The 23,500-nt window shown below is 46.4% G+C and overlaps 1 protein-coding gene and 1 non-coding gene across 2 annotated transcripts; both read right to left on the reverse strand.

Annotated features, from left to right (window-relative positions):
• Positions 1-480: 480 nt before the first annotated feature.
• On the reverse strand, positions 481-562 carry Trnas-aga. Its single transcript has one exon. It is a non-coding gene; the product is annotated as a tRNA-Ser (tRNA).
• Positions 563-8,312: 7,750 nt separating this feature from the next.
• On the reverse strand, positions 8,313-9,320 carry LOC111065337. Its single transcript, XM_022353455.2, has 2 exons — positions 8,803-9,320; positions 8,313-8,728 (listed from the first exon to the last, which is right to left on the reverse strand). The coding sequence occupies exon 1, from the start codon at positions 9,212-9,214 to the stop codon at positions 8,816-8,818; it is 399 nt and encodes a 132-aa protein (XP_022209147.1). The 5' UTR covers positions 9,215-9,320; the 3' UTR covers positions 8,313-8,728; positions 8,803-8,815.
• Between the last annotated feature and the right edge of the window lie 14,180 nt (positions 9,321-23,500).

The raw sequence follows: 23,500 nt of genomic DNA on the forward strand, positions 1-23,500 counted from the left end.
GGCAGGAAATTTTATTTTATTTATTTACAGCGCGACTTTTGCTTCAGGAAGAATCTGGCGATGGCAAGGAATACAGAAGGGATTCAATCCACGGAGAACACGAGCGAGAAGGAATAAGGGAAGGGAAGGGAATGAGCCAGGAGGAAGTCTCATGGCGCATAATCAGAGTGGGATGCGGAGTGTGCAGGGCTGGTGTCCCCCTCCCTTTTTGAGCTCTTCATTTCTGTGATGAATTAGAAAGAGACATAATCGTATGATCCATAAATAAAACACTGAGATTAGAAACAAAAGCAACAACCAACAGCTGTCGAGACGAAACACTTGGCACGGCTGGAGAGAACTCTGCCACCCAACCCACAGGCGGCCACGGGCAGGGCACAACATCAAATGTTTATCAATAAATTGTGTCACTAAATATTATATTTTACACTGCAACAAAAAAGAGGGGAACTTCGTTGAGTATCCCCGCGTACTTATATGCGCAGTCGGTAGGATTCGAACCTACGCTCCCAGAGGGAATCTGATTTCTAGTCAGACGCCTTAACCGCTCGGCCACGACTGCCTTGTGCTATGATCTTTTTATGATCAGTTTTTCAGCTATCAAAGCTATCAAATGGCTGCGCTCCCTGGCGCTCTTTATAGATATTTTCGGGGGTTTATCTTTGATCTGAATATTTCCCATACAACGCTCTATGTGTGCTCCAGTTGCTGCAGTTCCTAGACAGTTCCCCAGACAGCCAGAGAGTGGGTTTAGTTGTTGTTGCATTTCCTCATGGACCGAATCTATTTAATGATTTTTATAGCCCCATCCTCGTGCCATTTTCATGCCGCTCTGAGGCCTCAGCTCAGCTGGCGTTTTGTCAGATTTTCTTATTGCGTGCACTTAATGACACGGCTCCAATTAAAGCGGCGCACATTGTCAAAACAGCCGCACCGCCAGCGAATTGAAATCAGAAGAGTGGCAGTGGCAGGGGCGTGGGGGGGGGAGGGCATGCAACAAGAGCAACAACAGACAGCAACAAGTTGAAAGCTTCAATTTACCACCCATTGTGCTTTATGGCAACTCTGTGGACAGGAGGGACAGCAGCGCCGACAGCGCGGACTGACTGCAGGAAGGCGCATGCGCCCCGATACCGTACCAATTCCCCCCCACTCCCCCCTTGTACCATATACCGTATCATTCCACCATGCCCGCCAGCCCATTTCCATTTCCATTCCATTCCCGCAGCATTTTTGATATGCAAAGAGCGCGCATGCGGCGTTGTGTGCGCCGCGCCACCTGTTCAGGGCAAATGGAAGGCAGATCGGGGATCGCGGATCGCGGATCGCAGATCGGTTTAGGGTTAGCGCATTGCAAGAGGGTGGTGGGGGGGTGCCCGGGGACCCTCACAGATGATGGCGCGTGGGTTAAGCAAATTTCTTGATTTACGTTTTGTTGTTGCCGGTTGACAGGCAACCGAAACCGAACCGAAACCGAAACCGAACCGAAAACCGCAACTCAAATCGAACCCCAAAAACCGCTACAAAAATTACTCTTTGCGGTGCCCCTTGATCTGGATATGGATATGGGTATGGGTATATTTGGGTATTTCGGCATGGGGTGCCCTCCCTTGTTACACATTTTACAGCTAAGCAAATCGTTGGAATTAATTGCACTGCGATAAGCAGCTGCCCCTTGGTGCCCCAAAGCAACGCCAACAACATTCAATTAAGTTGTTGCCCGACAACTACTCATAAGGAGCTTACACCGATGCCATGTCCATGCCGTACCCATGCCCATGCCTGCTCTGCTCTGCTTGCCCACTGCTTGCAGCTGCTGCTTGCTGGAGAGATGTGGCGTGCCGGTGACCCCGCGCTGAGGTGCGAAATCCTCGGCGCACGGCAGCCAAAAAAATGCCAATCACTTGCGTGGACCGGGACCCCAAAGGAGTGCAAGTATGGGGCAGCACACCACACAGCACACCACACAGCACACACACATCCCCCCCATCAATCGTGAACTGAACCCTTCTGGCTGCTGCTCGTTGCCCCATCTGTGGCACCTGCCACTGAGGTAGCAGCGCCTCGGGGCCACGCAATTTATGGCTAATGGGGGAGTGGGGGAACTTGCTGGAATGCCTTGCATTTGGCTTAATCTATCAGGAGGATGGAGGGCCTATTAGCATTCTTCGAATATGGTCGGGTATATGATACCCCGATACCCCTCGCACCACGCACCGCGCAACTCATTTCACGCGTCTCGTTCATTCCTCAAATAATTTTGGTTGCATGTTTCTGGGTTTCATTTACATGCCTGTGTATTTTGCCTTTATTATATTATTATTAATAAATTAAACACAATTAATTAATTATTTAATATTAATTATATATTATTATATTATATTATTATTAATATATTAAACACAATTAATTAATTATTTAATATTAATTATATATTATTATATTATTCAACTATTATTGACTGTTTTAATATTATTTATTAACCATTATTTACTTTAATATTTGCTGACTATTAAATTATATTTATGGAATATTTTTTAAGTACTTTTTTCTTACATTTTTCCTGCTTGCAGTGCAGTGACATTTCTTTTGTTACATTTTGCATTTATTTCTAGCTGAACATAGCTTATCTTTAATCCCATTTCTTAGCACTCTATTTAGTTAGTCACTTTAGCTAAGCATTTAATTGAGGCACCCGCTGGGGCAGCTCTACCATCTACCATTTCCCATCGCCCATCTTTTATGTGCCAGATCCATTGATGTTTTCCTCATTGTTTTATGCGATTTTTCTGCGCTGCTTTGCGCTTTGTATGAATTCTACAGAATCTCAATCATTTAATTGCTGGACAGGACTTACTGGCAGTCGAATGCCTTCTGTTGATTGCCTGTAAATAATTAAAAACTGCATCTATCGATTGGGAGACTGCCTCCTCTGCTGCCATTCCCCTGCTACTGCTGCTTAATATTCCCAAACATTATCTTATCTCTCTTATCTAATCTTGGAGCACAAATTTGTGCTCCATTTTGATCAGCATTCTGGTGGGGCAGCCAGGGGAAGCAGCCAATCGCCCACAGGCCTCGTCAGCATTTCCATCTTGTAAGCCTACCCACTCCGCTCCGCTCCGCTCCACACTCCGCTCCGCTCCACACTCCACTCCACTCCTGTCCACACGTCTCTCCTAGCGACTCTGCGCTAGTGCCCCATGCTGCATGCTCCATGCTCCATGCCACAATGTCAAATGCACGCAACACCAGCCAAATGCCATTAGCTTCTCGTTCAGCCTCTGCTGCAAGTATTTCGCCCACTTTCCGCTGCTCCAAAGCTCCGTTTGGGGGCCTTTCTCTTTCCCTGTCGCTGTCTCTGTCGCTGTCTCTGTCGCCGTTGCTGTCGCTGTCTCCAGCCAGCTCCTCTCTGTGGCTCCTCATCTCTCTGGCTGCGCTGCATGCCCCATTACGCTGTCCATTTGAGTGGTCATTATAGTAAATTTGATTTGGACTTGCGTTGCGTTGCGTTGCTCAACGCAAGCAGATCGCAAGCAGCCGGAATGGAATGGAACACTTGGGCCTGGTCCCGGTCCCGGGCCCGGGCCACATCATCAATACCAAAGTGACACAGCTGGAGGTGGGCAGCAGAGGAGTGGCAGGGGGGTAGCACAGGAAGAGCAGCGGCTGGGGGTGGGGATGGGGATGGGGGAGCTGAAATATCGAACACGTAGTTAATCAATCCATTGGTGGTCCGAAAACACGACGCGCCAGCAATTACTGTTAACTGGATTGTTGCCGTTCCTCGTGGCCCGTGGCCCGTGGTCCGTGGCCCGTGCCACATGCCACATGCCGCCTCCTCCCCACCCTGCCTGCCTGTACGCACTTTTCGGCTGTGGCAACTGCAACTGCAACTGGAACGCTGCTCAGAGGAGCGGCAACCCTCCAACGTGGGCGGCAACATCCTCTCACAGTTGGCCAACATTCTATTTTGTATTTTCACCATTCCCCCCCCCCCCTACCATTTCGCATCCAGTGTTTCTGCTCCTCTCACGCTCTGAACTGCAATTAAAACGGTTCCTGGGCCACATTTCATTGGGCTGCGCGGCAAAACGTTTTCGCGCAAAGTAATTATGTTGTCATTAGACGGGCCAAAAGGCCTGCGAAACAATTGCTGCTCCCCCCTGTGGGAGGGTGGATATGCGAGCCATGGCCTGGCTTATGGTTAATAAATAAATCTGCACAAAATGTTTAATCAACGCACCAAAAGTTTAGACAGACACCAAAAAGTTAACTCTAAGGTGGGTTAATTTTTTCACAGCATTTTTCAAACATTTTTGGCCGTCTTTCCAGCATCGCTGCAAAGGTTAATCATTTAATTAACTATTATTTATTTATTTTATTTATTTATTATTAATTATTTATTTATTTTATTTATTATTATTTATTTATTATTATTTATTATTATATATTTATTATTATTTATTATTATTATTAATTAATTATTTATTTATTATTAATCTATATTATAATTATTTATTTTAGTATTTGATTTATTTATTATTTTTTATTATTAATTATTTATTTATTTTATTTATTTATTATTATTTAATGTTAATTATTTATTTATTTTACTTTTTTTTATTTATTATTATTTATTTGTTATTAATTATTTATTTATTATTATTTATTATTAATTTTTTATTTATTTAATGAGCCAACAATTAAACTGCTAAATATGCATTTAAATATTTGTACAGCTTCGCATAATTTTGGAAGGGCAAATTAAATGACTTAAATAGCAAACGCAATTAATTAAACACCCAGGCATGAGCCGAAGGCCTCGCTGCTGGCGCGTCGCCTAATCAATTTGAATGCCATGTTCAAGTGACTCAAAGTAACTTTTAATCATACAGAAAAGCACCTAGAAGCACCTATGTAGAGCTGCCTTAATTCCTTGGGTTCCCAGCGGCTCACACACTGCTCGCACTGCCACACGAGAGAGAGAGAGAGAGAGAGAGAGAGTCAGCAATCATTGATTGAGGCACCAGCGGCGATTATATTATATTATGATTATACGACGGGGGCTGGCAGGGGCTTCCTGGGATTAGATTAGTTCCGCTTGCCTGACCCGCCTAACTCCCTCTTAATGCGCAGATTCTGCTGCAGTTCCAGCTGCAAATCCAGCGGCTTGCCGGGCGGCAGCTTGAAAAAGGAAAGTGGGCGTTTTGGCCCAGGGTTCGCGGCTTGCACACCTTAATTGGCCAGGCCAAAGCGGGCAGAGGGGAGCTACTACTCTGGGGGGGGGGAACACTACTTTGCATACACATGCTCCAGCTCCAGCTCCAGCTGCAGCTGAAACTCGCAGCACGGCATTCATTGGATCTTTGGGCGCGGAATCTTTTTGTTGTCGCGTTTCGCATAATTACGCGCAAAACATAATTCTAGTGTTAATTAAAATTATTAATAAATGGTGCATCTGTGGGTGCTGCTGCGGAGGGTAGCGGGGAGGGGGGCTCCATTCCATTCCATTCCATTTCAAACGCAAAATGCGTTCAGGCGGCCGTAACTAATAATCCCGTGCATGCAAAGCAGCAGCGGCAGCAGCGGCAGGCCCTCGAGGGTTTTCGATTCATCCCTTTTGGCTATTGGCCAAGAGGCTACCAGGGCATACCAGCTGATTGCAGGCGATGGCAGCGTGAGCTTCTTGTCTTATTCTTATTCTTCAAGCATCAAATGGGAGTCTTGTGAGTGTCGTGAGTCTTTCGAGGGCTTTGCTGGGCCGCCTCTTGTTCCTATATAGTATATGGAGTGGAATGCTCAAGACTGCTGCTCATCTCTAGGCTGCCTTTAGGCCTTCTTCTGCTGCTGGCTGCTGGCTTCTAGCCACTTGCTGCTGCTGCTGCTGCTGTGGCACTTGCAACCGGCAATCAGCACGCAATTGCGAAATGTTGTGGCCTAATAGAATTTCATGCGCGCATCGCATCGCCTCGACTCCACTCCACTCCACTCGACTCGCATGCAAATCGAGCACAATTATAAAGTAAGCAAGAGCAAAGTGGAAAGAGGAACAGCAGCAGCAGCAAAAAAGAAGGCGCACAGCGGAGCAAAGAGAAATATTTTTATATAGAGAAAATGTTTTTGCAAAATTTTCATATTTGTGCAGGCAGCCCGAACCAACAAAACGCAGAAAAAAAGTTTCCGCTCTTACATTTTTTTTTTTTTGTATATATATTTTTTAATAGAAATAATTGCAGTTGAAGCTGTTGGCAGGGGGGGCTGAGGGGGCTGCCTCTCTCGCAGCGCCTCCTCATCCCCGTGATGATGATGATGATGCCCTCCCCGCACTGGGGGGATGTTCGCACTTCGTAATTTGTTGCAACATCGTTGCAGTGTCGCCCCATAAATTTGATGCCCAATTATTGAAATTGCATTAGAAGTGCGTAATTGCAACAAGGCAACAGCATGTTGCAAGCAGCAACATTCAACATTCACTCGCACCTGGACACATGGAGACCCGGCCACACTGCGCCGTGTGAGTGTGGCATGTTCAATTAACACTTATGTATGTCATCGAAAGGTAGTCGGAGGCAACAGGCTCCCTGCTCGCAGGCTCCCAGGATGAAAGTGGTTCGGCTTGGCGTTTTTTATTTACAGCCCCGTTGATTGCCCCACATGGCAGTGGCTGTGGCTGTGGCTGTGGCTGTGGGCGTGGCCAGCTCGAAATTAAGCCTAAAAAATGTTCAAGAATGGAATGCCAAGGAATGGAATGGTAGCAGCGTTTTGGCTGCCCAAGCTCCATTTTAATGGGCAGCTTCAATGGAAGGAGTCTGGAGGGAGCTACACCCCGCACCATTCGGCAATTTGTTCTTCAATATTACCCAGGGGAAGGGCAAGAACTCTGCCTCAGTCGCTCTCTGCCATAGCCAGAAATATGTGCAGCAGGGCTAATTACTTATTAAGTTTGAATTATTGTAAGCCACAGCCACAGCTCTCAGGGTGTGTGCTCAGAGGCTGCACTTATCAGCACTGACAGTCGCCAGCCAACCCGTAGAGCATCTGCTAGTCGTTGCGCTAGTTCCCACTGTTCGCTCTCATTCATTTGTGGGCTCTCTTGTGGGCTTGTTTATTCATTAGGTTCTGCGGAAAAACGTGTTTAATTTGTGACAAAACGAAACGAAATCTTTGCTCGTCGTCGTCGCCGTCGCCGTCGCCGTCTGCCTGGTGGGGCTGGGCTACTGTCCCGATGGCTCATCTGGCTGCTGCTGCTGCTGCTGTTGCCTACCAACTCATATCAGTGGAATCTCGGCCTGTGCCTCCAACCTCAGCCTCGAGTCGGAGTCGGAGTCTAAGGCTGAGTCTCAGGCTCTGGCAGAGCTGAAGCTGCAGCCTGATTCTCAGTCAAAGTCTTCTCAGTGAGGCAATAAAAATTTATGAAGCCAGCCAAGTCAACAGAGAGAAAGAGCGAGGGAGAGGGAGAGAGAGAGAGGCTACACAGGGTTCAAGCCATGCAGATGGAGAGATCCCCACGAGATGTGCGTACACAGTGGACGATGACTGCGTCAACTGTTCTGCCAAATTAATAAGAATCGGGCACATGCATGTGGCCTGTGGCATGTGGCATGGGGGGGGGGGGAACTCGTTTCTCAACTATGCACCCACTAGGCAGCCCACCCCCTCCCCCTCCCTGGCAACCCCGGCGCACCATTCGCCTGAGCCTGAGCCTCAGCCTGAGCCTTGGCAGATGTCACGACGCGCATTGTCAAACAAGCCCGAAAAAAAATCAAAACAAACAAAAAAAAAACCATAGCGAAACTGCAACAGCCGAATGCTGTGATACCCTTACAAAATGCAGCATTAAATATGGGCAGCTAAATTTAATTTATATATATTTAAATGATAGATCTCCCATGGCTTTGGCTGCGCTAAATAATTCTGTAAAAATTCCAAAAATCATTGCAAAATATTCGACACCCTCTGCAAGGGTATACACAGCATGGCGGGTGCAGGGGGTAGTGGGGGTATGGCAACAACAAAAGCAAAAGCAAACGCAAAGTTGGCAACATTTTTTCGCTTGGCAGCCACCAAATTGTAACATAAATAGACTGGCAAAAGTTAGCTGGAGTACAGAGATGAGGAGGAGAGCCAACGAGGAAGAGCGGAGCGTCAGCAGGATGCCGGGGGGGGGGGAGCTGAGGTGACCAGGAGGTCTGCTACAAATGATGCTGCACATGCGCACTAACAAAGCAACAGCAGCAGCAGCAGCAGAACCGGCAAGAAAAGTTCAACATGGCTTGGAGTCGGTTGGCGGTTGGCGGTTGTCGGTTGTCGGTTGTCGGTCTTGTGGCGACCATGAAAAACGTGACATTTTTATGTTGCAAACTTTAAATCTTTCATATCAGAAAATGAAATGTTGCAATGCAATTGACTGCAACAACAGCCACAGCCACAGCAACAGCAACAACACGCGCACTGATGACATTTTCAGCAGCAGCAGCAACAGCAGCAACATCCATCCACCATTCCCAATCATGTGGCACATGTTCTGCACTCTCCTTGGATTGTCTTTGCTGGGAGACTTGCTGTGCTGCCTTTGCTGCGAATTGAGTTGGCCAAGGGGCCAATCGCGTGTGCACTTTCCATCTCATTTTGCCAGTTTTTCAGATTAAAACGATTTAAATATTTCTATTAATTTTCAAAGCCGAAAGAAACATTTTACCAATGTGAATTAATTTTCGCAGCAATTCTGTAAGCCAAAATGAAGTTAATTTAACATTAAAATAGATTTAAAAATGAGAATTAGAAATGTTTTCCATGTACCTGTCGCTCTCCTTTAGTCGGCTATGTCGCCACTCTGTGCCGCCTCCTGTCCGCCCTCGGCTCGCGTTGCCACATCATCGGTTTTCATCAGCTTGTAGAGCAGCGTCTCGAGGGCCCAGCCATTGCCGCGTGCCAGCCCAAGCAGCTCCCGTTGGCTGAGGCCCATATTCATGGGCTTCAATGTCCGCAAATTGAATATATGCCAATTAAGTTTCTTCAGCGCCAGGCTGCTGCGCGACACATAGCCCCTGAAGTCGATGAGGCCGGGATGCACCTGCTCGAAGAGCTTCGCCACCGCGAAAGCGTCGCTCAGCTGGGTGCGTGTGCGATGGTCCAGCGCCACCTGATATTTCTGCAGCCATTGCTGCAGGGTCTGACGCTGCTCGTAGTTCAATTCGCGAATGGCGGGCATATCCAAATTATAATTTTCTTTAATTTAATTTTATTGTTGTTATTTTTTGTTGCTTTTTGTGTGTGCTGCCAATGAAGCCGAGAGTGTGTTCTGAACTAAACTGAGATTTGTGTGTGCAAATGACAGCAGGCAGGCAGGCAGGCAGGCAGCCAGAGCTTACTTGATTGATTTATTTTTTATTTTTTTTAAATTGATTTCTTTATAGATTTTTGTATGGATTTATTTTGTACCTTTGGCTTCTGCGAATATTTGTTAAATATCTTTGCTGCCTGGCAAAGTTAATCCTTCAATCAGAATAAGATTTAGCAGCTAATTGGCGTGGAAATATGGGCACTAAAAGCGGGGCGTGGCGGTTGGGGGGGGTCTTAGGAATTTTTAACGAGGCAGCGGATCAGGCAGGGCTGCAGAGAAGCTGCCAATGGCTCTGCCCCCGCTGCATTGATTAGCGACTATGCGAGAGGGGGAGAGAGAACGCTCCTCTGTGTAGGGTCAGTGGGTGGCAGGTGGGTGGCAGGTGGGTGGCTTGTGGGTGGTGTGGCTGTGTCGCTGCCTTGGCTTTTGCTTCGTTTCAGTTTTTTGCGTTTCTGTCGCAGACGTTTTTAATTTATGTTCGGATATTTTTTTGTTTATTGCGGTACACATAAGGAAGACTGCACCGCCCTGCCCCCCCTCCCCACTCCGTTGACTTCTATTGCGCCGCTCTTTCCGCTGCATTCTGGGTGCTACATATTTTTTGGGCTATATGGCCAGAGCTCTCGACTCTCGACTCTGTTCGATTTTGGTTGGTCAGCATCGCATCGATAGGCGACTCGCACACACACACACACACACACAGAGAGAGAGAGAGAGAGAGAGAGCAAGAGCCACGCATCCATATCCATATCCATATGCATATGCATTGGGTTCCACCCAGTATCCAGCCATGCACCCTCATACACCTCCCTTCTGGCAGGACATCTGCCTGCTTCTTCTCCATTGCTTCTCCTTTGCTTTTTTTTTTTTCTTTTCTTTCTTTTTTCTTTTTTCTTTTGATATTTTTCTTTTTAATTACAAAGCAAGAAAAGAGGAAGCACTTCTCGTATTTTTTTTGCAACGAGTCTCCATCCATCTCTCTCTCTGCTGCTCCACATGTGTGTGTGTGTGTGTGTGTAAGAAGAGAGGGAGAGAGCGAGCGAGAGAGCAGGACAACTGCAGTGGGTTAGAAGGGGTTGCCATGTGGGTGGTGGGGCGGTCAGTGTGGGGTTAGTGGGTGGCAGGGGGGCACATGGGCTGCAGCTCCTCTGCAGTGGCAATAATTCGATTAGTGTTCGTGTCTATTTTCAGCCTCCTCTTCTGCACAATTTTTTGTTTCCCTATCTTTACTCCTTGCACCCCCACCCCTCTACCCGTGTGCGTGTGTGTGTGTGTGTGTTGCTGCGCCCAACAGTTTTTCCAGTTTTCTGCTTGTTTTGCCATTTTTACCCGGCGAGCGATATTTTCCATTCCTTTTTTCCCTTTCCTTTATTCATTCACTTTTTGCTGCTGCTGTTGCTGCTGCTGTTGTTGCTGCTGTTGTTGCTGCTGTTGCTGTTGTGTGCTGTGAATGTTGCATGCTGCGCTGCGCTGCGGCGCCTTCACGTGGTTGGTGTGGGTGGAGGACTGGGCCGCGCACAGGACTCTATCGGCGTGGACACCCGCGCCTGGACATTGGTCATCATTCATCAAAGTGAAATGTTGATTTAGTGCTGCGAGCTTTGGGGCTGCTTGCCTGCCACCCATCCACCCAACCACCCAACCAGCAGCAGCAGCAACAGCAGCAGCATTGGGTTGCACTTTTTGTTGTCTTGTTGGTGGGGTGGGTGGGGCTGTTGGCTGTTGGCTGTTGGGTGTTTGGTGTGTGCTGCCATCTAAGGATTGGGTGTGCGCTATATATCCACGGCTACGGCTACGGCCACGGCTCCGGCTCCGGCTTGGGCTCTGTCCTCGTTCTGGGCCTGGTGGCGCCATTTTGTTGCTGTTGTTGCATGTGTGATGAATTGATGCTGTTTATTCGACTGCAAACATAACCAGGATGTGGCTGTGGATGTGGCTGTGGCAGTGGCAGTGCAGAGTGCCGCAGGGTGTCTCTGGCACAGATATATGTATATAGCTATTCGCCTGGTGCCACCCCCATATATGGGGGGGGGCCAGCCATCGGGTTGGTGCTGCCTTCTGCCTTCTTCCTGTTATGCTTTTTGATTAGCAACAAAAAGAAGACAAAAAAAAAAAAAAATACAAAAGTGAAGCCGAAGCCGAAGCAGCTGAAGAAAGAAGAATTAAAAAATGTCCATTTCGGTGTGTGATGGAGAGCAAAAAAAAAAAAAAAGAAGAGGAAAAAAGCAAAGTGCAAGCAATATGCAAAAATTGAAGGAATGACAGAGTTAGCACAGTTTTCCACACAACTAGAAAATGCTCTTCATATTTAAATTTATATTTCTATTTATGCATTTATCGATATCGTAAACTGAATCCATAGATGCATTTATGGATCGATAAAGGGGCACATAAATTAATAAATTTAAATTAATGTTTATTATGCATATAATTTCTCCACACACGGGACTCAATTCTTTTCCTTGAAAGTAGCTGCCAGAATGAAGAATAACTTTTGTTTATTTATTTATTTCAATTAATTAACAATTATCTGCTGACTATGAACTATAATAGGAATATATGTACATACTTAAAGAAAAATATAATAGGATAATAATAATAATTATAAAAAATATGAGAAAGGTTTAAAAAATTGGCTAGGTTAAGGTGTTACGTACAACCATATCAAGCGAAATTTCGGGGCATATGTTATTGTATTAGGAATATTGTAATTATTGCAAAGAACACGGAATGTTTCGCCTATGCCAACAAATTCAAACGAAATCTTTGACTTTGTTTTTTTTTATATTTCACACTTCTTCAGTGGAATATTTTGTATAATTTTGTATGCCCAAAAATATTTCCTTCCTGCACTGCATCAGCAATAATTTATAAATTTATATTTTAATTATTTTATTGCTCATTTAGCTGCAGCCTTCCGCTGAATAGTCCATGGACCCAACCCGCTTTTTATAGGGCATACAGCTGGAACTTTTTTTTTGCAGTGCAAAAACGAATAATTGTTTTCCTTCATTTTCTTTTATTTTCTTTATTATTTTTTTGTTATTCCTTTGGTGTTTTTGTTGTTGTTTTTTTTTTCGCTTTTTGTGTGGGCGCTGCTCCGTTGGCCAATCAAATTGGTGGAGGCGTTAACATGCATGGGCGTGGCATGGCCGGGCCGATATGTATGGGCGACAAAAATCGAGCTATAGGTGCAGGATATAGCTATATAGCTGCTGGATATTGGGCACAGTCGGTTGGGTTTTACATATGGGCGATGGCGATGGCGATGCTGGTCACATGCACATAGCCGGAAAAGCAAAAGCAAAAGGGGAGAGGATAGGGTAAAGGAAGCGGACTTTGACAAGCTCTGGATGGATATTGATTGAATGGCAGGCACCCGCATGCAGCTAACACCGCAAAAGGGGGGGGGCGTTGTGTGTGTGCTTGTCCCATCCCCCTCCCCACCCCCCCCATTTTACAGGTGTATTTGCATCGGGTATTTCCTTTGTCCGGTGGTACGTTTTTCGCCATGTTCCTTTTTAATTAACGCTAATTCCAATTATATATTTCGTTGCTTCTGCTGTCAGAGATTGCAGATATCCAACGTCGCGTAGCAGCCACACACACACACACATACACGTGCATACATACATATGTATGTATGTATGTATGTGTGCAGGTATTAATCGTACATTGATTATTGTCGTAGGTCGAGCAGGGCTTAAGAAGTCATGCAATGCGGTTTAATGGCAGTCGATAGTCGGATTAAATGCCACTCAGAGAGCTGCTGCTCGAAGCTGCTTTACTGTTCCGGAAACATATGTCCTTAGGCAGGATTACTCCATTGGGGCACCCTCTGCGAGAATATAATAATACAACAGGCTGCCACATTATTATGACTGATCGAAAGATATTTCTTGAATGGCCAAAAAACATTAAATCCGAATTAAAACACACAAATCCTCATAATTTTGTGCCCACAATTTGCTCCTTATGAGTTTATTTATGGGTAAAAAAAATGTCATTAGCCTTAACGTGAAAACCGTTTTTAACTCAGCATCAAGGTAACTTTTTTTATTTCTCCTTTTTTATTCACCTTTTTTATGGCCATTTTTTGCTTTATTTTTATCAGCTATAAGCAAAATGTTTCTTGCTGCAGGTTTAGCCACAAAAAGTCTCTAATATATTGAACTATTTATTGCACAAAGAAAATACCAGAAAATTGTCCAATATATTAATTTATTTATTATTTATATTCCGGAATCTGGTAACGTACGTCAGATGTGATGCCTACGCGAATTGATAGCAAGAAAACAGAAAAGATATTTACATTTAATAACTTGACAAATGAATGCTAAATATTTCACTAATTACTAATTACTAATTACTCTGACTATGAATCTTTCCGTAGCCTTTGCCGTAACTATTTTCATATGTTTTCCTTTGACTCTAGTACCACTAAGCTCAAATCCTTGTTAACGAATAATCTAATTCAATTTATTCTTAACTTTATACGCTATCGGTTATTTTTCTGACCACAACTTGGCTGTCAGTTGGACCATGGCGGCTGCTTGAGCCATCGGGTCAGGGTAATAGCCATAGTCAATGCTCTCTTATGCATGTAATTTTTGTTCTTTCCTTAGTTTAACTGCCCCTAGTTGAGCCTTAGACAATAAATATATAAAAAATAAATAAATAAATAAAAAATAGATATGCAGCAAAAATTGTGTGTAGATAAGTGCTACCCAATTGGCAGGGTTTTTGTCAATTTTGTAGCCCAACCTCAGGTCATAGAGGTAGCCATCTAATTAAAATTCGAATAGAAAAATTTCCCATTTAAAGCGTAATTTGAGCATGGAATTGCCAGCCATATATGGCTGGATGGATGGATACAAATCGCACTTTTAGATATTAATTTTTGGAAGCTAAATAGAAGCGTAAACATTCATTTGCTGAGGGACTGAGAGTGGTATGTACCTATGTAAGAGTACGCGGAGTACTATGTGCAGTTCTAATGCCATTTGGCACAGCTCTTCTGCTGATTAGCATAACCATAACCATATGATATCATGGTACGAGTAGTAACCCAAAAACCCATTGCATCCTCAGCGAGGTTGGGGATATTGCATTCAATTTTCTGTTTACATTTTTGCCTTCTCCTCCTGCTACTCCTGCTCCTCCTGCTCCTCCTGCTCCACCTTCTTCTTCTTCTGCTTCTTCTTATTTTTCTGTATTTTTTCGCTGCAAGTTGCGGGCGCCATAAACTTGCGATCGTTTGCTGGGGAGATCTGCGAGCGGAAAAGCGAGCATTGCGAATGACATTCGCTGCACTATTTGCCCGCTCCCTCACCCACTCTCCCTCTCTCTCTTTCTCTCTCTCTCTCTCGCGTATATCCCTTTCTATCGCTGGCTGGCTGCTGCTGCTCTTCTTTTTTGCCTCACGTTGCCTCTTGTATTTGTGCTGTGTGTGTGTGTGTTTCTTATGCATTCCAATGGGCAATGTGGATCGTCGAAAAATGCGCAGATTTTCGTAGCGATTCCTCTGCCCTGATGGGCGGTGGGGGTGGGGGGGAGGCAGGAGAGCGCTTAGGCGCAGGGTAGTGGGAGGGCACAGACAAAAAGCGCAGGCGGGTGGGCGCCGTTGGCCCCATCGCGAGAGCCAAGAACGTAAAGCATAATAAAAAGTCGTGCCTTACGTGCAGCAGTACGGGGCCCCAGTCCCAGTCCCAGCTCCAGTCCCTCGCTCTGTGCACCCCCCTCCCACCCAGCACGCCGCACTGCATTACCCTCCCACCACACCCTCCCTCCGCCACGCTCACTGCGCCAATAGCGACCTCAGTTCAAAGCATTTGCTTAGCAGGGTACAATGGGCATGCTCGCATTCGTTTGACAGCAAATCAAATTATCAAAAATAAAATTAAAATAAAAATACTAAGTAAAAAAATAGTGCAAAAATCTTGGAGTAATATCCACCTACTGCCAAACCTTTACGCAGCTCCAAGAAAATAGTTAGGATAGTTGACACATACAGAAATAATTATTAATTAAATAATAATACAAATAAAATAAAATAAATGAATAAAATTAATTATTATTTATTTAAACCTAACTGGAGAACACTTGACGTAATCCTCTGCCCATGGGTGTGCCCTCAGCCTGCATCTTCCTGGCATTCAACTAAGTAAATCCACTTCGATGCTTTTCTTTTTTTTTTCGGTTGCCTAAGCAAAACATTTTTAGTGGTTCTGGGCAGGCTAAGTTCTGCACTCCCCCTCCCGCCCCACGCCCTGCCCCACTGTTCCCACTCTGTTCACCCATTTTGCCATTTGCCATTTCGCCCGTTTGCTGTTTTGCCGTTTTTTATGAGCGTCTTAAGGGCACGCACGATTTTTTGTGATTTTTGCGTGGCGCGTTTCACTTCAGTCGGCAACAGAATTTGCAGAGTTTTGGGTTCGGTGGGGTTTTTGGACTTAGATCTGGGCCTAGGACTAGTACTCCACTCTCAGCACTCAGCTGCAGCCGCTGCAGCCGCCGCTGCTGCTGCCCCACCGCTGAGTGCGTTATGTGGCACTGATTACCGTTGGCTCTGTGTGGCTCTGTGTGGCTCTGTGTAGCAGAGAGGTCAGCACCAGAGTTGAGCCATGAAAATGTTTCCTGGGCATTGGCAGAATGCTTCGAAAATTGAATTTAATTTATTTTGAGCTGGCAGCACTCTGATCATTATTATGGCAGAAGGCCAACAACCTTAATTAACCGAATTGCTTCATAACATACAGCAGTGCCTTTTCCTGTTTTGGGGGCTTTCATTTGGGGTTCTAAAATGTTGCGGCCGGCATGGGACTTATGCGACAATTTGCATGCAAAAATTGGCGTTGCATTGGGTCAGTTTTTAGCCAGTTTTTGGCACTTTTTCTTTGGCTTTTCACAATGCCACTCCCTGTGGAGTCGATGGCGAGGAATGGGCATGGGCATGGGCATGGGCATGGGACGGAGGTGTGTAACATTTGCTTGTTATTTTAAACAAAATCGAGAGCAGCAGCACAAAAGTATAGCCAAAGGAATGGAAACACAAAACACACACACACAATCGCAGACCGATAAAGCAGATGCACTAACGATGAAGAAAACAAATATATTTACATGGAAATAACAGCAATGGATATTGATTGCAGGTGGTATAATATTAATAATAATTATAATATAGTTTTGTGTAATTAAACCCAACTTTAATGCACTTGAAAATAATATTAAAATGAATTAAGCGAACTCCTAGGCATCGAGTGGAATTATTTATTTATTACAAGCCTGAAAAACAAAATGGAAATTTTCGTAAGTAGAAGAATAATTTAAGAGACATTAAATGTACATTTAAGAGATTTAAAATTTAATCTATTGCACAATGTATAAAAAAAAAAAATAAAAATTTTAAAAAAATATAAATTTAAATTAAAGATTAAAAATATAATTTTAAATTAAAAATTTAAAATATAAAATTAAAAACTAAAAAAAAAAAAAAATTCTATTATTTTTGCATAAATACGAGCATGTATGGACGGCTACCAAATGCCACTCAGTGGAAGCAGAAGACCATCAGCTGCGAGGTCTTGCAGCTCTTTCCCGCTGCAAGACTCAGTGGGAACTTGCAGAGGCCTCAGCCATGGCGCTGGGTCGCATATACCCCTCGAATAGGGCAGCAGAGTTGCCCAATGTGTAAAGATGTTGAGAATGTTTGGCTCTTTGTTTTTTCTAGGGTTTTCGGCAAGGTAACAGCTAGGGGGGGCATGTGTGACTGTGTGTATGGATGGGCCGTTCCAGTGCCTGGCAGTATCTATCTGGGGGCTGGCTACACCGACAGTAACAGCAAATGTGAATTTAGTTGCCACCAAAAACTGCAGCAAGCAGCAGCAAGCAGCAGCACGCTGAGAGGGCCCCCCATTGCAGTGTTGCGAGTATTCTGAAGCAAGGATGTGCTTGCCACATCACAGCACCCCCACACCGCCCACTCGCTCTATAAAGCCAGGCATTGTTGGTCCTTCGAGCATTCTTGTAATCCTGTCAGAGAGCCACGTGTGTGTGTGTGTGTGTGTGTGGGAAGGAGAGGGGGGAAGTGAGGGTGGCGAGTCCTTGCATTTTATTTTCGTTTATCATTTATTTACTACTCAATTTTTCTACTACTTTAGTCGCGCTTCCGCTGCCGCCCCTGCCCCCAGCCACACACACACACACAAACACACACACACACATACGCCTGCTCCAGGCTCCACAACGGTAGAGTGGGGCGGGGGGTGGTAGCATGCAACTATAAGGGGGGCCTGGCCTGGCTTGGCTTGGCTTGGTCTGGTGTGGCGTGGCGTGGTGTGGCAGGTTTATTTCGTATGCCAAGTAACGGCAGCTCAGTGCAGCTGCTGCTGCTGCTGTTGCTGCACTGCACGCGACTTTATCCTTCAAATGTCCTTGCGTGCGTTGCAAACGCCGACGACCATTTTACGTGCTGCTACTCCCTCCAGCTCCAGCTCCAGCTCCTGCTCCACCTCCTGCTCCTGCAGCTACTCCTGCCGGTCCTGGCCAAGTGCAGAGGCAGCTGTGGATTTTAATGGCTGCAGCAGCCCTGGGACGAGTCCCCACAGTGTGCCGCCATGTACCCTTATCCTCATCCTCACATTCCCCACAATCTCCACATCCTTGCATTCGTGATGCGGCCTGTCCACCGTTGGGTCTGCCCCTCCTCCTGGTTTGATGCTGCTGCTGCTGCTGCTGCTGCTGCTCCTGACGTGCCTCGTCGCCATTTTAATTTTGCCTGCTGCACAACGTCGAATTTTCTAATCTTGTGCGGACTACGGCTCCCCAGTTGCTGCCTCGTGCTGCCTCCTGCCTCTGTTGCTTGTTTGTTGCTGGTTAGGGGTCGCAGCATTTTGGCGCCAGAGGTCGTTTAAAGGACTTTTGCCGCAGGCCTTCTGCTCTCTCTCTCTCTCTCTCACTCTCTGCCTGTCCCTGCCCCTGCCCCTCCCCCACCCACAACGCTGTGTGCGTTGTGCACTCCTGCCTGCACTTTCCAGCTCCCAGCTCCCAGTTCCCAGGCCCCTGCCCAAGATGGATGACGTGTCAGCGGGAATTGATGATGCCGGGGCTGCTGGCCAGAAAACAAAAATGGCGACTTCCGCAGCAGCACCGCCCCCGCACAGCCACAGCCACAGCACATGGCCCCTCGTCGGGCCACAAGGCGTATGAGTGATGCAAGCCCAACAGACTGCCAGCACTGCTCAGCGCCTTTATTCGTTATCCCTTTATTCCTTTATCCCTTATTGACTGCCCAAAAAGCCTCGCAAAATAAGAGAAACAGTTCAGGGCCAAGTGGCAAGTGGCAACACGTTGTGGCGGCTGCAGCATGAAAAGATGAAAATATCGCCGGAATAAGCCAGCAAAGATTTTCTTTGGGACTGCAGACCAAGTCCGATATGGCTCGAACAGGCGCAAAGAAAATCGTTATGGAATCAAATATATAGCCGCTCTATAGAGCTCTCTCTGCAGCTCTCTCTGCAGCTCTCTCTGCAGCTCTCTCTATCCCTCTTGAGCTCTGAGTGAAGTGCGCACTGGCATCCAAATAGAGTTCCCTTTCGGTAAGCGATGACAGGTCCCAGGTACGTCCAAAACAAAACCAACTTTATGGCCATTCTGTGTCGTATGGCGAAACAATTTGATGATCGTTGCAGGGCTGGGCAGGGCAGGGCAAGGCAGGGCCGGGGTTCTTTTCTCAGTCAACAGTTTGCCACAAAATCCAATCACAAATTGCCAACGTCGCGTCGCGTCGCGTTGCATCGTTCAATGTTGTTCGTGGCTCTCTGTGGCAGCGTTGTCGTGGTCATGGGCAGCAACAACAGCAACAGCGACAACATGCCGCAAGATTTTGCCCAAAAGCTTTTGACCAGCGTCGTCATCTTCATGGTCCGATTTCCTACTCAGACCAGAGCCCGCCTGTTGTTAAGTCCACCACGACGACGACGACGACGACTACGACGACTTTTGTGGCTGTTGTGGCAGTTGTAGCCGCTGTTGTTGCACTCGACATGGTGCCTCTTTTTGTGTGTGTTTGCTCCGGGACAAAACTGTGACTCCCCAACTCTGGCACTGGCACTGGCACTGAGGCTGTAGCTGTAGCTGTGGTTGGGGCTGGGGCTGGGTCGGAGGCTTGGAGGCTTGGAGGCTGAGGCTGACTTTTGGGCTCATGTTGCGCGCGCGTTTCCACTCACCTGGCGAGATTTGTGCCAGCAGACAAGTGCGACATGATGTTATGTGTCAACAGCTTAATTCGCAGCGAGACGAGAGACGACGACGACGACGAGAGGCCAGAACAGAGAACGGAGAACAGAGAACGGAGAACAGAGAACGGAGAACAGAGAACTGAGAACGAGGAAGCGAATTGAATGCGAATCGGGAACGCGCCGCCGTCGTGGTTGTACCATTCCGTTGTCCGATCCCAATCTGTATGCCGTCGCAGAGTACCCTGGAAAAGCGACACAAAACAAGAAAAGAGAAAAAGGAAACCCCAAAGCCAAAGCCACACTCTGCCACACTCTGCCACACTCTGCCACACTCTGCCACATACGAATGTCTCAATGGCAAAGCAAAAACACGCACAACTTTGCTGCACAATTATTTATTATTCAGTGCTGGCACTTCACCTGATCCTGAGCCTGATCCTGCAGAGCTGACGAACTGCAGACCGACTGACCAGCGCGCTGCTCATTGCAGCCTGACACTTTCTACAGCCAGAGAGGAGACAGAGAGAGAGAAGCATTCGAGACAGCGACATGGACATGGACATGGACTGAGTGAACGACTACATGGGGAACTATCTCTCTCTCTCTCTCTCTCTATCTGTCTTTATCGGAGCAGCTGACAGTCAAAGATTGGGCGATTAGTTGGAACTGCAGATATCTGAGGAGTCCCTTTAAATCATTTGGGGAAAACTAAATGAAACCCCAGAAGAGAGAGAGAAAGAGAGAGAGAAATTAGCTGCAGTGCAGGTTCCATCTGCAAATCTTCTTCAACAATTCAAATGAAAGGTTTGCCTTAAGGGAACTTTCATGACCTGCGGCTGCCTATTCTGCACTTTTCTCTCTCTTTCTCCCCTTTTTTAGCTGCTTTAAAGATTGCAAAATCTGCAAAGTATTTTCTATAAATTATTGACGACAGACTTCTGCAATTGTTCAGAGACCACAAACAGAAAGAGCCCACCAAATGCTGCCAAAAACTAACTCAGTATTTGCTGGCTTAATACATAATAATTAATATTAATATTAATAATAATAATAATAAATTATATTATATTAATATATTAATAGTATTATTAAGGCTAAACTTAGCCCATATTTTCATGCTATTCTTTTTACTCCAAGCCCATTGATCATACTCATATTATGGCCACACCTGAGCCCGCAACCTGCCTCAATATATTCGAAATTATGCCCTGCACTTGGCGGCAACACCCAAAGCCACATAAGTCGATTGATACACGGCTGCTGCTTCCCTGTCTCCTGCTGCCTTTTGCTGCCTCCTGCTGCTGTGGCTCCTTGTCAATTGCCTAATTAGTTGGCAACATTTTTCCCACGCCCACGCAACTGAGCCAAGTCGAGTCGCACTTGTCTGCCAGCCGCAGCGATCGAAGGGCTCCCAATGATCTATGGCCAGAGACAGAGACAGACAAGGAGACAGACAGACAGACAGACAGACAGACAGACAGACAGAGAGACGTAGAGGGGGCAGAGAAACATGGAGCTTGGTCAAAGACCAAATTTGGCAGCAGAAGGAAAAAAGGAAAAGCAAAAAGGAGAGAGAAGAAGGAAAGACATCAACATCACGGGGCCAAGTGCATGGGGGAAATCAAAGCACGCTACTTGTGCCCCAAAAATAAAACAAAAACAAAAACGAAAACAAAACCATTGAACAGCGCCAGAGCTGGGGAGGATCAGAGGAGAATCAGTCGCTCAGAGCTGCACCAGAGAGCAGCAGAGAGCACCAGCACCAGCAACAGAGGAGAGTCAACAATAAAACTCATAAATCAAATAAGACAAAAGACTCGGGGCGAACGCAGGACACGAAAAACGAAAGCTGGCGTGCGTTGTTCCCCCCCATGCTGCTGCCCCCTGCACACCAAAAAACCCAAGAACCCACCCAGAGGGTGGGTGACTGAGAGAGGGGGGGGGGGGGGGAAGCCATACGACGACGCAATATTGAGCCACGAACTGCGAACAATGGGAGCAAATAACTGGCAGGCATTTGGAATAAGCCTCAGCTCTCGCAGTCTCCCGTCTCCGTCTGTGTCCAAGTCCAAGTCCAAGTCGGAGACAACATAGACATAGATGGCTGGTCTCTAGATGAGTCTCCCAAGCGATGAAACACGAAGCAGCAGCAGCAGCAGCAGCAGCAGCGACGACCCCAGAAGGAAGTCGCAGCCGGGGCCCAGCGAAAACATCGACCACCGTAGCAGTTTGCTCTCTGAGTAGTCAGCGATTTTCAAGGTAAGACAAAACACTCTGCCAGGCGCAGGCGCAGGCGCAGGCACAGGCACAGGCAAAGGGAGACGAGCCTCGATCAATCGAACATCACGAACTGGGAATACACTTGGAGCAGGGAATATGCCATGGCATGGCATGGCATGGCATGGCATGGAATGGGAAGCTGCGCTGGGCGGCTGCCCCACAAAACCACCAATGAAGAGCATTTATCCTATTTTATGGAACTTCCACGCTAAGCTTTCCACGCAGAAAGTGCCACAAATTTTCCGGGAATTTCATTCAACAAAATAATGCAAATAATGCAATTAAAAATTGTATTATTTATTGGAGTTTTTCAGCAAGTAGAAATTTCAAAATAAATATTTATCTCAATTAATATTGAGTGGGGAATTTACGGGCAGCCAATTCCATTGACCCTGCGTAATTGTTAGAGCAAAAGTCACCAAAATGATGCACAAGTGTCGCCCCAGAAACAGAACAGAACCACAGCAGATCGGAGGGCAGAGAGCGCATCATGGGAATGGCAGTGGAAGAGGCAGAGTGCAGAGGGAAGGAGACACAAACAGAATCTATGTAGGGATTCTGGTTCAGTTCAGTGCACACATCCAAGTGCAAGTCCAAGTCCAGTTCAGGGCATCGGCACTGGCACTGGCACCGGCTATGAATGCGGCACCGGCACCGGCTCTGGCCTGGCACTGGCCTGGCTCTGGCCCGGCTCTGGCCTGGCACTGGCCTGGCACTGGGCAGCAACAAGATGAATTTCCAGCGTATTTTGCTTTGTTATTTTGTTGGTTTCATTTTGGTCATGAGATCCTCGTCCCCCCTCTGCCCTGTCCTACACAGCCTGCCCAAATCTTTAACTATCCAACTAGATATATATATATATATATATATATATAGTAAATATATATAGAAAGATTTTTTTGGGCGCTTCGTTACACAAAATCACGAAGCGAATCGTGCACGACTATTTTGCGTGAGCTGAGAGCATGATCAGCACTCGACTTGAGTCCACTCCAGAGGCCCCCAGAGGCCCCAGAGCAGAGCCTTCTGCCCGACGATGCCACATGCAGCTGCGACCTGTTTTTGCCGCACAGCCCTCTCCTTCTCCACCACCAACCACCAACAGCAACCGGCACCGCCACCGCCACCGCCACCGTCACCGCCTCCTGCTCTTCACACCACGGCTCAGGGGCAGGGAGCTCTGGGCCTGGCACCTCTTGGGATTTTTGTTTTGTTTTTGACAGTTTAAACAGCAGAAAAAAGAAAAACAAACCGAAAACGATAGCGCCCAAATTGGTTTTGTAATATGAACTGTTTTTGGGCAGTTTGGAGGCACGGCACACGTCCCACAAATATTCTGATGCCAGGCCATGGAGTGCCACTGAAGCGGCCCAAATGGAAGTAGAAATATGCGGACTAAACAGGTGGAAACGGCAGCCACAAATTGAATTAATTTCAATTAATTAATCGCAGGTAAATATTACAAATGTGTACAGGAAAGGTACATTAAAAAATATCATTCAGGACTATCTGCCCAACTGAGTTCTGATTTATTTATTGCATCAACACAAGTACCACAGCTGTCTCCTTAGTACTGCACAGAATACAATGATTGTGGCATTGAAATAATTAAAATTAATTGAAATATGGAAGC

This window comes from Drosophila obscura, unplaced genomic scaffold (assembly GCF_018151105.1).
Source record: "Drosophila obscura isolate BZ-5 IFL unplaced genomic scaffold, ASM1815110v1 contig_73, whole genome shotgun sequence".
Lineage (NCBI taxonomy): Eukaryota > Metazoa > Arthropoda > Insecta > Diptera > Drosophilidae > Drosophila > Drosophila obscura.

Excerpts from the sequence above, each read along its gene's own strand:
- LOC111065337 (XM_022353455.2), bottom strand. The coding sequence starts at position 9,214 with ATGCCCGCCATTCGCGAATTGAACTACGAGCAGCGTCAGACCCTGCAG.